This window comes from Bidens hawaiensis, unplaced genomic scaffold (genome assembly GCF_021521415.1).
Source record: "Bidens hawaiensis isolate Kalapana, Puna unplaced genomic scaffold, B.hawaiensis_p1.1 tig00001206_1, whole genome shotgun sequence".
NCBI classification, from domain to species: domain Eukaryota; kingdom Viridiplantae; phylum Streptophyta; class Magnoliopsida; order Asterales; family Asteraceae; genus Bidens; species Bidens hawaiensis.
Genome location: NW_027491069.1, coordinates 4,207,782 through 4,222,471, shown reverse-complemented (window position 1 = coordinate 4,222,471; position 14,690 = coordinate 4,207,782). Strand labels below are relative to the sequence as shown.

The following is a 14,690-nucleotide window of genomic DNA, read 5'->3' as shown; positions in this document are numbered from 1 at the left end:
AGATGACGGGATCACCAAAAACAATGCAACTTCCACTCGCCGTCCCAAAAACCATGACAAATTTCGTATCTCCACTATATAATATGAAAAAACTCGTAAGCAAAATTGGACCCGTGCATGGTCGGTTATTCTTCATTTGGGCTCGGTTGGTTGGTTACTTTTAACTTACAAATTTACACCTAATACACAAATTTCTATAAAACAATTAGGATTAAAGTATTAAACAAAAAAAAAACCCCACACTTTAAACTTCTGAACTTTTGTGTAAAACGCCCGATCATTTTAAAGTTTTGACATAAAGATAAAATGCCCCTTAGTATATTAAAAAAAGAAGGCCGGTCTTTAATCCATGTAGCATATATGCGGGTTAAGCCTGGAACTAAGGTGAACTTTTTATACTAAACCCAAACCATTTACCTGTAATTAGTTTAAAAGAAATAGGAATTTAAGTAATCATATATATAAATATTAAACCATGAGTTTTAGAAATGTTATTTTGAAGAGAAATACAATTTTATTATGTTTTAAGGTTCTACACATAAATTTGAATAAGAATTGTTTTATTTCATCAAATTGCAACTTTTATTATACGTAAATAACTATTTGATTAAAAATATGTATATTTTATGAAATTTTAAGTTTTAACTTTTATTATACGTAAATAACTATTTGATTAAAAATATGTATATTTTAGGAAATTCTAAGTTTTAGGTTAGACATAAAAAATGAATTTTTATACGAGAAATTTTAAAAGGTATGTTGGGTTTATGTATGTATTGAAGTTTAAATGTTTAATAAACATTTAGAAGTTTAAAGATCAATTATAGTATTTAATGAATGAAGACAAGAAATTTATTGATGTGCTCGAATTTAGACAATCATTTAAGACTCAGTGCAACATCAGTTTTCACGTTTCATTCCTAACCAGTTTGTATTTTTTTTATGCTGGTGTTCATCTTTTTTCATCACTAAAACATTTTCTAATTAATTAATTAATTCAAATGATTTTTTTTAACAGCCAAATATTATACATATATATAATTTGTAACTTTGGTACTGCTAAATCTTTTGTTTTTTTAAGGTACTTGGTATCAAACGAGTAGCGGCACCAAAGTGGTCCACATAATTTTGTTTTTTTTTAAGTTTGATAATTAGACGGTTATTCGTCTCCAACTCACTGATGAAACGCCCAGGATGGACCACTTTAGGTTTTTACTGACGTCGGAGTTTTACCGACCTTTTTGTTTACTTCCTGTATCATAACAAACGTAACCGAAACAAACCGAATTTGAGCCAACTCACCGTCACAATGTCCGAGAACACTTAGGTTTATCAACACCCGAGTTTTACCGACTCATTGTTGCGGCCCCTGATATCGACAATGCTCAGGTTTTACCGATCGAACTAATGTCTTTTTTTATATTTTAATTTTTTTACATGTTAATCAACCGGACCCACGGTAATGCACAACTGCAACGCGACATAAACATATTCGACATACTTAATGCGTTACTCGACTTGCCCGGCGCAACGCACCGGATAAATTAACTAGTTGCATATAACTCAAAAGTGATTCTAACCTCTTACCTCCATTTTCACATTTTAACTCCAACACGTACCTTTACCACTACCCAAAGGCTGTGAGGTAATTAATTCAAATAAGTGAAAATTAAATTAAAATCCTTTTTAAAAATAAGATGATGTTTTATTAACGTAATTGCAAATAAAAATAACATTTCACTAATTAAATTCGAGCGAAAGTCGCTTACATTCCAATTAAAAATACTTTATTTTGAATACGCTTTGGTTTTCATTAAGAGCATTCTCATCCTATTCTCTATAAATATGTGAGGGAAGTTTGTAAATTATAGGGTGGGGTGATGAGTGGTTGTGAGTGTAAATTATAGGGTGGAGAGAGAAATGTAGTGATTTTTTGTAAATTTGGGGAAACATTTAGGGAAACATTGTTTTCCCTATTTATTTTTTAATATTTGTTGGATTGGTTGTGAGTAGAGGAGAGAGAAAACTGTAATGATAAATGTATAAAAAATACTATTTAATTAAGCATGAGAGAGAAATGTAGTGTTTTTTAGTGTAATTATAGGGATAGAGATGGGGAACGGATTGAGAATGCTCTAAGGCTTTATAACGAAATATTGACAAAAAAAAGAAAAAGATAAACAAAATGGTGCATTTAGATATTCTTTTTTAAGTTAACGAGCACAACTTTATCAAAGAAAAATCAAATTAAACAAAATAATATAGCGTCAAATAATAATAATAATAATATATAATAGTAATAGTATAGAAATATAGTAAATTATTTAATAATAACAATACTATAATATATAATAATAATAGAAGTAACAGTAATAATATAACAAATGGGGTTAAATTGCCTTCAGGAGCTCAGGTTTACCAACCAGCTAAAGATGAGTTTTTGGCATATATATTATCAGTGGAGTGGTGTAGCTATTGGTATCGATTGATACCGACTACATCCAAAGTCTATTATGACTTTACTTAAAGCAGATACATGGAGTGTCCTATAAGAATTTGATTGCGATGGTTATGAGTATAAAAGGTCAGCTATTTTATAGCTGACACTCTAACTAGTTGGTGATAATCTAATCGCTAAAATTTGTAAAATCAGAAAAAATAAGTTTCTGTGTTTTAAGAGAAGTAAGTCCTTGTGTTGATAGATTTAGAACGATATAAAATATACGATTGCTTTATTTCAATAATTGTTGTATAATTTAGCTCTATAACGAATTTGATTAACGAAATAAGCGTGATTTCATCAGCTGTTTCCAAATATGTGAAACCCTAGAGTAAATTAGTGACATGTATAACTTGTTTCATGTCTTCGTCCGTAATTGACAATAGAGAATGCCGAATTGCTGATAAGCCGAGAACGAGCAATCGAAAAACAAATGATTAACAACCTTGTCCAAAGCGATGATACATAAGACCATGTCAATGTCGGAATGTTGTCGATGGTCGATCGTTTGAATTATAAAAATGTAAACCAAACATACATTGGAGTGTATTTAATGAAGGTAAGAAAACAAATTCACATAGTAAGTCATTAACCCTATAGTAAGTCACAACTAGCTTTAGTTGTAAATTAGTTGTATTCTTAGAAAGTTGAAGTTAATTACAAAACCCAAATAAGCAAAGCAAATAATAATAGTCATAATATATTTTGTATTAAATATCCTTTAATCACTAAATCAAACTTAAATAGACAAGGAATCTCTAAAATAAGAGGCGTAATAAAAGTCCATCAACAAAACACATGATTATCATTTTCATTCTCATTCTCATAATTATCATTATCAAACCCGTCCTTCATCTTCATCTTCATCTTCATCTTCATGAACACCCGAATTCTGTGAATCAATTGATCAATCCAAAATGCTACCATGCATCACTCGTTCAAAGCAACCAGACGAATCAAGCGGCAATAATAAACACTCGGTCAAAACGCTGACTTCTCAGGTACGTAGCGATCGAGCTAGGTTTCCAAATTGTAACAGCATTTTACGTGTGACGTGTCCAATCGGTTAGATGCTAACTGAATCCGTTACAGATCAAGGATATGGCGGTGAATTGCAATCCGTGTTCACGATCGGTGTCTCCGCAGCAGCAGTTTCAGTCGGAGAGATTCCGGTGGTCGTACCGGCGGAACGGGAGCAAAGGATCGAGGTCAGGTAGTGGTAGGGTGTGGGGGAAGGAGATGGAGGCGAGGCTGAAAGGAATATCGGTGGGGAGTCAGAGTGGTGACGTAGGCAGTAGCCGGAGGACTGAGCCGGTGGTGGTGGCGTTGGAGGAGGAGAAGGAACCGAAAGAGTGGGTTGCTCAGGTGGAACCGGGCGTGCTTATTACTTTTGTATCCTTGCCACGTGGCGGTAACGATCTTAAACGAATCCGGTTCAGGTAATTTGTCATACTCATACTCTTCGTTTTTTTTTATATATATTGTTTTAGTTATTAGTTATAGGTTTCTTCATGGGGTCCCTTTGGTATGCATATAATAATTATTATATAACTGTTTAGTTTAACTAAATACTTTTTTTATGGTTGCTTGTGAGGTTAAGCTACCTTATGATAAATTAAGTATCTTTAGAATTTTATCTTAAATATATATAAGCGAAACTTTTAAAAGCTCTCGGGTTGCTTCTTATATTTTCTTAAATTACCAGATTGTTTTATTTGTAAATGGATGCTTCCCATGCATTTGATCTGAATTCACATGTATGGATCTCATAGATAGCTCTTAAACGGGTTATAACATCTCATTAAAATAAAAATCAATTTCACCAAATATCTGATATGAAAATCCTATAAAATAGAGATTTACAAAAAATTAATATCTGATTTTTATATTAAAAAAATATTATTTATAATTGAGAAACAAATTTATAGTAAAACAATGATCGGATCATTGGTCTCACGAAACTCAGATAGCTTTTAAACCATGTTATAACATCTCATTTATTTGTGAAACCCTTTAATCATCAAATTCTAAGTATATTATTAACTTCATTACAATAAATAAAATTAAAACCCACAAAAATATATAAATATTATAAACGAATAAATGTAAAGCAACCCCGTAATATGAGTGATAAAAGCTAGTTATTAGAATATATATAAGGGAGATATTGTAGGCTTCAATGAGTCTTGAGTCTTCCTTGTCAAGACTATTTCATTTCCTGCCCAACTAATTTGTATTTTTTTAAACGATGACAATCTATGATATGATTGAGTGGTTGTAAATCGGCTTGCTGCTGACCCCTGGTAGGAACCTCCTGAGAGTTTCTCCCGAAGGACAAAACCCTGGTTCTCGCGTCCTCCTCGCATCCTTAGAGGTAGGCTGTAAACGAACATGAACAAGGCCGCTGCTGACCCCTGGTAAGAACCTCCTGAGAGTTTCTCCCCAAGGACAAAACCCCTGGTTCTCGCGTCCTCCTCGCATCCTTAGAGGTAGGCTGTAAACGAACATGAACAAGGCCTTGTTCATGTTCTTTTGTTAAGGAATAATGTGTTCACGAACAAGATTTTATGTTCGTGCTCGTTCATTAAGGAAATGAATGTATTCACGAACACAAACGAACACAAATAAAATCGGTAGAGCCTAAAGATTGAGACCGATACATTCATCAATGTGAATAATGAAAATCTGTAAACGAATCAAACGAACATGAACAAAGGCATGTTCGTGCTTGTTCATTTAACTTTAAACGAACACAAACACTTAATCGAACAAATATTTATGTTCATGTTCGTTTATTTAAGAATTAACAATTGCTTTCATTTATGTTTGTTTATTAAAATATAAACGAACATAATTGAACAAAGGTAAATGAACATATATGAACAAATGTAAATTAACACAAACAAACATAAATGAAAATACTTAAATGAACACAAATTAACAATAATAAAGCATTTAAGTAGATGACCCATCCAAATAATATTTCATTATTTTCTATTAATACATAAGCGAACATAAATAAACAGACATAAATAAACGAATGAAACATATGTTCATGTTCATTCGTTTAATTAAACAAACACAAATTTTTTGTTTATGTTCGTTTGTTTATTAAAAAACGAACTTCCTGCAAAACAATTCATCGAACGTTCGGTTCGTTTACAGACCTACCCGTATGAACCTTCTCCCCTGATGCCACTTGACATCAATTATGGCGCCACAAGAGTCGAAACCCTCTGGCGTCACGCAGGTAGGATAAAAACCCGCCGTTTTGGCTCGGATTCGAACTGGCGGCCTCCCGAATGAAGCATATATAGTTCTTATGTTTATTGTCATAACCAACTAGGATTTTTTTTACAATGAATTTCTTGTGTGTAAGGCCACCACACTCCCCAAATGTAGAGAACCGCTCACTCTAGCCATACTATGTTGTCTTAACCAGGCCATGCTGGCTTCAAAGTTATGTTTAGATGTTCCCTCAACAAACATAAAAATATATATAAAAACTAGGTTTTATCTCCCGTATTATGGGGGTTGTTTCATTTTTCGCTTCGTATATTTATATATATATATATATATATTCTTTTAATTTTATATATTGTAAGAGATTTAATAACAGTATATTTGAGTTTGATGATGAAAAGGTTTTACAAATAAATAAGATGTAATAACCCGTTTAAAAGCTATCTGGGTTTGGTGAGACCCATGACCCATTTTTTTTACTATAAAATTGTTTCTTAATTATAAATAATATTTTTTTTATAAAATTTGGATATTAATTTTTAGTACATCCCTATTTTATAGGATTACCATATCAAATATTTGGTGAGATTAATTTATAATATAATGAGATGTTATAACCCGTTTAAGGGTTATCTGGATTTGGAAAGACCCATACCCGTGAATTCAGGTCAAATGTATGATAAATTCTCATTTACAATAAAACAATCTAGTAGCTTAAGAGAATATAGGAAGCAACCAGAGAACTTTTAAATGTTTCGTTTATATATATTTAATAAGATTTAGGTTAAGATTAAGATATGCAATGCCATATAAGTAAAATTAAATGGATTGACTAGTTTGTTAACCGGAAAGGGTTTGTTAGAAGAAATATATTACGAAACTTATATTGAACAATTTGTATTGAATAAAACAACAATAAGTTTTATGCATATACACATGCATGCATACGTATAAATTACCAGCATATAGTTTTTAACTCCTATAAACTATTTAGTTTGTCACGGTCGGTCTTTAAGGAGATGCCGTTCGTTGGCATTACCATGGTTTTGTTACTTTCTGTTATGAAAAGACTTGAGATTCAAGAGCCTTGAATTCCAAATTCTTAATGTCAGTCGCTATTTGTTTCTTTTCTTTTGGAATTGTTATTCTACATGCACAAGTGAACGTTTCTTTGGTAGGTGACACAATCATCAATATCACTATTTTATAGTGTAAATACATTAAAAAAAAACTAATATACTTTATGTGTTTTCTCACAAAAATCCCTCACTAACTTTTTACACATACAAGTTTCTACACGTGTTAATTTTGAACACAATTATTAAAAAAAAATTGCAAACTTAAACAACGTTAGTGAAATAGTTTAATGACCAACTAACATATTGAATATTGATTGATCGGCAAATTCTAAAATCGGATAACTTGCTATAGAAACATGACAATCACAAAAGCTATAAAATGTGATACAGAAAACGATTATGTGTTAATCTCTCTACTTAATTATTATTTTCCATACACTGCGTACACATGAATATGTGTGGTGTTGTTTATTACGTAAAGTTGGTTATATATTGAATTGTCTGAGAAAGTCATCAAAGTATTTTTCTCTATTCTATTCAAAGAAAAACTTCTAAACTCAAGTTGGCGTTGCAAAATATATTATGTGTGGATACCCATTAGCGTAATAGATTTTGTAAGTACCAACTAAAATTCCTTATTTCACTGGTATGGCACTGATTATACTATTTTATTTTATACAACAATGAGAATTATGTCATTAAAATCTCACCCATAGCAAAGTTATTGATATGAATGCTACTTCCAAAGAATCTCCGGCTCCAAATTAACCATATCCAAGACATAAAAGCATAGTAGAATATATTGTTTCATAGAATATTTAAATTATGAAAACTTGTTTAGTCTAGCACATAAAGATACAAGGCCGGGCCTCTTATGTATGGAAAATAACCTCTCTTTGATTATGATTTCTACACAAAGTAGGATTATATCCTTAAAAATTGTTGTGATCGTACGGCAAGCATCGTGATGAGGAAGCCCCCCTAGATAAAATGTCAAAAAGTTTGAAAAAAGTTGTTATTTATTGCAGTACTTTAGGGGAGGCTGTTAAAATTTATGTTTTCTTTAGGTATGCTCTTTTCTTCAAATTGCTGTCACCTTGTCGGAGAAATGGTCTGTTCTAAAGCTAGCTACGTGTATCTAGTTTGTTTTTTAGTGATGGACAGGTTGACAAGAATGAACAACATGCTTTGCCACTTTTAAACCAGAAATAGTGATCTAATTTTAAGTTTAACGAGATATATGGAAAAAAACCTCTCTTTGATTTTAAGTTTAATAACATAGTACCATTCTCATAACAGCAAACCAAACATGGTCCTGCTTAACCATACACATGGTTTCATAAGTTTTGCCGGGAACGTACACAAATATGAAATAATCTATCAAGAGATCACTTTATGTTATGCAATTTGGATGTCGAACTTGCTTGCCCGGACTGGGTTGATCATTATTTAAGGGGTCTAAGTTTCATGCACATATAACTAGCTAGCCATTATACTTCCTGGCAAACTGCAAGCTGCAGTTTACAATAAAATGGCATATTGCAGTTGACAAAATATTTCCTTTGTAAACGGTAGTTTACTCATTTAGTAATTGCAGTTTACTAATTTATATATTTAATAGAGTTTGTTTTACGTTCATACAAAGATAAACTGCAGTTTAGTTTTATACTGTAAACTGCAGTTTGTAGTGTGTGTGTGTTAAGGGTGGATATGAACTTTTTTTAATGGGCATGATTGATGGTTTAAAAACTACATATTCACTTGTGCTTTTGTCTTAGAATTCACTTGGGTCATGGGTAAAACTTTGACCAACAATTTCCTTTTTCATCATTAGATGATGGATTTTTTCTTGCTTTTCTTAACACACTCAATAGATTTGCATTACTTTACTAGTATCATTTTTCTCACCAACCTTACTCTTTTTTGTTGCTGTTTTAAACCATTATATGAGAACAAAAAAAACAAACCTATATCTTTATTTTTTTTTATCAATGATTCATTCTTTCTTAAATTACTTTTTACATACAAATGTCTATGTTTTATGCACTAAAAAAAAACTATCGCACTAATTTATTCATTGTTTTTGTTTAATTTTAAAAGTTTGCATTGACATGCTTAATTTTAACTAATTTGCATAGAATGTCAAAAAACATGAATACACATTTCATTTTAACCACTTTCTTGTATTTTTAAAATTGAAAAATGAACAATTTATTTTGTTCTTTCTTTTCTCACAAAAACTGTGTTATGTGTAAAAACCTTCCCATGTGTGTGTGAAGAGTAAAGATATCAGATCTCCTAGATCCAAATCTATACATATTCAATTCTGCACTGCAAAAAGAAAAAGAAGCCATATCCCTCTAGATAAACAATAGTGGTTAGGATCTTATTTTTCTATTTAAGTGGAATACATGATCCACAATTCCACATATAATATGGCCTAAACAACAACCCTATTATGCTTTGGATTTTAATACAATCCATAAAGATAGTGACCTGTGGCCTAATTTAGCCTTACTCTTGAAGGTACCCTTTATGGTAGTGTAGTCATGCAGACCACTTAGTCCTTTTGTACCAACACACACACAACTTTACAACTCACTTTTACCCATATTTTACTCAAAAATAAAAACCATTATTTTGTTATCCCAGAAAATAGCTAGACTTACAATTTTTGTTTTTCGTAACTTCGTTAGCCGAGAGACGTTTAATAAGTGGCAAGCTCAAAAATGGTGGCAAGAGAACTACGACAAGCTGACAGAACTTTACAATGTCGAAAGATTAAACCGACATGCATTTCCCCTTCCAACGCCTCCAAGATCCGAAGATGAGGTGGGAAAATATTATTATGTGTTTTAATGGAAATCTTATTATTAGTTACATTCATTTGAGGTTAATTAAGGTAATTGTGTAACAGAGTAATTCTAAATTTGAATGTATTGAGGACAGTCCAATAACACCAGCTTTGAGTAAAGAAAGACTACCGCAAACCATAAGCCGCCCAACAGATTCACTTGACCACCAAAGCTCGACAATGGTTCGGTCCAACTGGGACATGTCAGGTCTCACTGTTACTCCAAAAGTGTCAAGTATTAATGTAGCAAAAACAGAAACATCATCCATGGATGCTACTAGAAGGACCAGCTCATCACGCGAGGCTGAGCGATCAGGAGAGCTATCAATGAGCTATGTAAGTGATGTGGAGAATGAGTGGGTGGAACAAGTTGAGCCAGGAGTCTACATTACTATCAAAGCACTTCCGGGCGGGTCAAGGGAACTTAAACGTGTTAGATTCAGGTTCACATAAATCATTCGGATTCAATAATAAAAGTATTCGTTACATGTTTATGTAGTGGCTAACTGATGTTTTTAATTGGCGTGCAGCAAAGAGAAATTCGGGGAGGTGCATGCGAGACTATGGTGGGAAGAAAACCGAGCAAGGATTCATAAGCAATTTTTTTGAGCGACAAATATTTCTATTTATTGTGGAAGGAGGATGAGGAAATGTTGTTGCTGGTGCAGCTTTTAGCTCATTTACTTGTCTTTCTGCTGTAATTTGATATTTTTTAGTCTAAATATTTTTGATAGAAATTAATGTAGGAACAAAACATTTCTATTTATGGTGGAAGGAGGATGAGAAAATGTTGTGTTCAAGTGGAGAGTTGGTTGGTATATTGGTTATGAACTTTCATCTTGTTTTATTAAACTATCTTCAACTCACATATTTGATTACCAGTTATCAGCTCAATCCATATTCAAATTCCAGCGCGACCAATTTAGATACTATAAGACTCTCGTACCAACCAATATTGTCAGTTTTGTCACCAGAATTTCATGAATTTGTTTTGCTTACCCGAATGCTAATCTATTGTTGACTTCTGTCAATGCGACAGAGACTGTTTTAAGTTACCCAAAACCAAACATAAGTTCTAGAGGAGTGTGTTTTTGGCTTATTCGAAATTGGAACATCATAGTAGAGGTTTGGGATTGAGTTTGAAAAATGCTTATTGGCTTATTGGCTTTTTTCGAAAAGATATTTTGAAAAGCCAGGATTTGGGGCTTTGGAAAACTATTTTTTAACCCTTTCAAAAAGCTAAAATAAAAAAAAATTTTGTGATTGTCAAACACGTTTTAACTTATTGACTTTTTAAAAATATCAATAAGCCAATAAATATTTTTCAAAGTCAATCCCAAACATGATACTAGAATTCTCAAAAGATGACTCAGCGAGTTGGGCTAGGGGAAATTTAGATTTTGGACTGTTTAGTCAACTCTAGCCTCTAATGGGCTTTTGTTTATAGGCCCACGATCCAAGTTATATACGAGCCCAAGCACGAGGTGGATAAATATAATATCACTCTGTTTTTGAAGTAAAGTGTTTTCACTTAAATTATTAAATTATTTAAAACACATGTTCAGTCAGGATTTTTTTTATAAGAGACTTTATATGTGGTTAGATTTGTGTATAAATAACGGAATTAACTGAATCGATCTGACACTGAAACCAACTTTTATCTAAATAGGTTAAAACTGGTAATAATTTTATAAAAAAACACATTTTGTTGTCGCTTAATTTGCGTTTATAAATTAAAAGAACTGCTAAAACTTTATCTGATCCAAGAGAGAACTAGATTTACTAATTAAAATGAGCTTAAATTCGTCTACATTCAAAGTCACGGTTAACCGAGCATACCAAGCCATGTTTTTCAATAAACAAATTAACCAACCATTTACAACTCTAAAAACCAAAACGTCAATTATAGGTCGGCACTAACCCATAACCGCACCGAACCATCCTCAACCAAGCATTTGAGTTGTACCACATTAGCTTTAGTTTCTATGATAATATTATGTTGTGGGCTTTCCAAGGTTCGATTACAGAACATATGGCGTAACATCTAATCATTTTCAAACATTTATACGATTGCATTATGAAAACAAAACGGACTGAAAAGTAACATTTGAAGCTACTTAATCAACATAAGTTCCAAGACAAAGATACGAGAAACCTCGTGAAAACATACCGCTACAGAATAAACACATATATAACCTAAGTCCATAAAAACATACCAGCCCTCCACGGTCACACAATCATCACTACACCAGTAAATCAAAACCTCAATTATCTGCAACAACAAGAACGAATACAAGCAACTAAGAAACTATTTCTTCAAAATCAAAATAAAGATAGATAAAACCAAAATAGTGAAATTACCGTTACGGGCAAGAAAGAAGTCACGAGCACAGTCAGGGACGGAGATTGATAGTTGAGTTGTGGAAGAATCTTTATCTCCATCATGTGGTGCTTCATCAAAGAAATGGTGCATTACCTTTTGGGGTTCATCTTTAATTTCAACTTTGAGGGCTAACTGGTCATAACAGCCTCCCTGATCCTGTTTTAGTGCTGAGGTGTTCTGATATGAGTAACTTTCATTTTGATAATCTGAGAAAGACAGCTGCTTGGACTGTGATTGGGCCAGTGGAGAGCTTTTCATAGCCAGTGGTTCCAAGTGCCAAGAATCACTCATTGAAGCAGAGATGGTGCCACTTTCTGACAAATATCGATGTTCATCTACATCCTCTTTCATCACAAAGCTACCAAAAATTGAGGAAAATCAACTTTAAATAAAATATGTACCAATGAGTTTTATATTAAATTATTATTTGAATTTATGCAATGAGGTACATCTTACTTAAATTATAGGGATATTGTTCATTATAGAAGGCTAAAATATTGCGAGAACAAAAAACAAAACTAAATCGTTAAAATTTTTCTATCAGCAGTTCATATTTTTTGTAACTTTTACTTTTTACATACAAATGCGTACGTAAAAAGCCATTAAATTTATTTGTTCATATATTTATTTCATTTTCAAATGTTTACCTACGCGTGTGTAGGTTATACTTTGGAAAATAAAACTATGCATGACTTACACATATGTAGGTTCTATATATAAACGAATTTTGTTTATATATTTTTTAGAATGTTAAAAGAGATATATAGCATTTCAACCATTTTCTTGTATTTAATCTTTCAAAATTGAAAAAATGATTTATTTTTTTCTTTGTGTTCTCGCAACAAAACGTCTCCCCGTCTTAAATATCCACCGCGAGAGTCAACTCGCGTGAAAATATGATACATGAGTCACGAATAGATATGTAAAAATGGTGTTGTGTAACTCAGGCATATAACATAAAAGAAAAAAAAATACTACTTTCATGATATTCTCACTAAAAAATGGTGCAAAACCATCCTAATATATAATGTCAAGAGTCAAGGTTAATTTTTGCATCTTGATATATTAAGTAACTAGTTAGCATGGAAAAGTACAAGTTGTCAGTATTAAACTACATAACTTAGTTAAGGTTTATTCAAACAATATTCATAGTTAAAAGATATGATTTTATTGTTTTTTAATTTCTTTTTGTAATTATTCTTATCTATCCTACTATAAATAGTTAATAATACCACACAATGTGTTACAGGTTTTAAAATATTCTACAGTCTAAGTTGATATATGCTCAGAGAAAGAATCATTTATACGACACTAGACATTAGCATGTGGTGTCTGCATCTGCATGTGTACAATCATGACAAAAGATTAAAGCTAAAATATTATTCTTATTATTCTTATTATTATTATTATTATTATTATTATTATTATTAACACGAACAAACCTGTGATCTTTTTCTGAATGAGAGTAGGGGCTAGATTCCAACAGAAACCGATCTTGAGAAGACAAAACATTAATACCAGGAGATCTAGATGAAGAAGATAGCTGAGGATAACCAAAAGGTGAAGGATAAGTTTGAGATTTTATTGATGATAATGGTGGTGTTGAAGCTGTAGACAAGCTGTTAGCTTCCACAGGCTTTCTTGAACGATTCCTGCCTCTGTGCATGTGCCTTTCACAGTATTTTGAATCAGGGTACACTTCTTTTGAACACCTCCATTTTTTACCATCTGTTCTTCTGCACCTTCCTGGTTCTGGGTCTATCTTTCTGCCAAATCCCATCTGGAAATAGTCTCTTCCAACTGCAGATTTCATGTAACTATTAAAAATTAAAACTTAAACACACCCTTTTAGTTTTTCTGCAAAATGGTTTGAATTTAGCTGAAAAGATTTGATTTTTTTTTTCTCAGAGGAGTTGCATCAAACACTTGGTGTGCGTGTTAAGATTGAAGGATAATAGAGCAGCTTACTTGGGAGATGAGGAGAGTGGTGGTGCATGATGAGTCTAGTGGAAGAGTCCAAGCTTCTCTGGATGGAGAAGAGGAGATCAGGGGGAATGGGCATGCCTGAGATCATGTACTTGTAGACAAGAGCTTGGTGTTCCAGCTCTTGCCATTGGGTTGATGTGAATGGAAACCGAGAAGATGAACTCATGATTTCCATTGAAGATATGGAGAAATGGATGAATAATAATAATAATAATAAAGTAAGTGAAGGGAAGGGAAACTAATGGTTAATGTTTCAGATTGATTTTATGCAGATGCAGCAGCAGCAGCAGCAGCAGTAACTGTGTATATATGACAGAGAGAGTCTGTTGCTACTATGCTGGCAGCACTTGCCTGACAAAACATTATATATAAAATAAAAAAATACATATGGTCACGCATACGTATACAATACTGTTTTGAATCTTTCTACTTCTTGTATTCCAGTCTCTCTTTATAGAAATGGTGTTGTCTTTGAAAAATGCTTGTTAGATTTCACAACAGCTTTCAAAGCAACGGTTAATGCACTGTAAATGATATTTTTCGTCAAATTATTATCCGTCTTCTTGTAAAAGTACGTTTACCCATAGAGCGCCCTAAAATGTCCTTGGGATGGTGTATAGGTTTTATCCACCGCTATAAAGAGAT

General features: G+C 32.5%; 2 protein-coding genes across 2 annotated transcripts; one reads left to right on the top strand and one right to left on the bottom strand.

Moving 5' to 3' along the window:
• The first annotated feature begins 3,417 nt into the window (after window positions 1-3,417).
• On the top strand, window positions 3,418-10,292 carry LOC143565361 (protein Brevis radix-like 4). The gene is made up of 5 exons (XM_077052351.1): window positions 3,418-3,501; window positions 3,593-3,939; window positions 9,519-9,654; window positions 9,740-10,119; window positions 10,207-10,292. The coding sequence occupies exons 1-5, from the start codon at window positions 3,418-3,420 to the stop codon at window positions 10,283-10,285; spliced, it is 1,026 nt and encodes a 341-aa protein (XP_076908466.1). The 3' UTR covers window positions 10,286-10,292.
• Window positions 10,293-11,793: 1,501 nt separating this feature from the next.
• On the bottom strand, window positions 11,794-14,220 carry LOC143565353 (growth-regulating factor 3-like). Its single transcript, XM_077052344.1, has 5 exons — window positions 14,028-14,220; window positions 13,502-13,859; window positions 12,021-12,417; window positions 11,893-11,948; window positions 11,794-11,848 (listed from the first exon to the last, which is right to left on the bottom strand). Exons 1-5 carry the CDS (start codon window positions 14,218-14,220, stop codon window positions 11,794-11,796), a joined length of 1,059 nt encoding a protein of 352 aa, XP_076908459.1.
• Window positions 14,221-14,690: the final 470 nt, after the last annotated feature.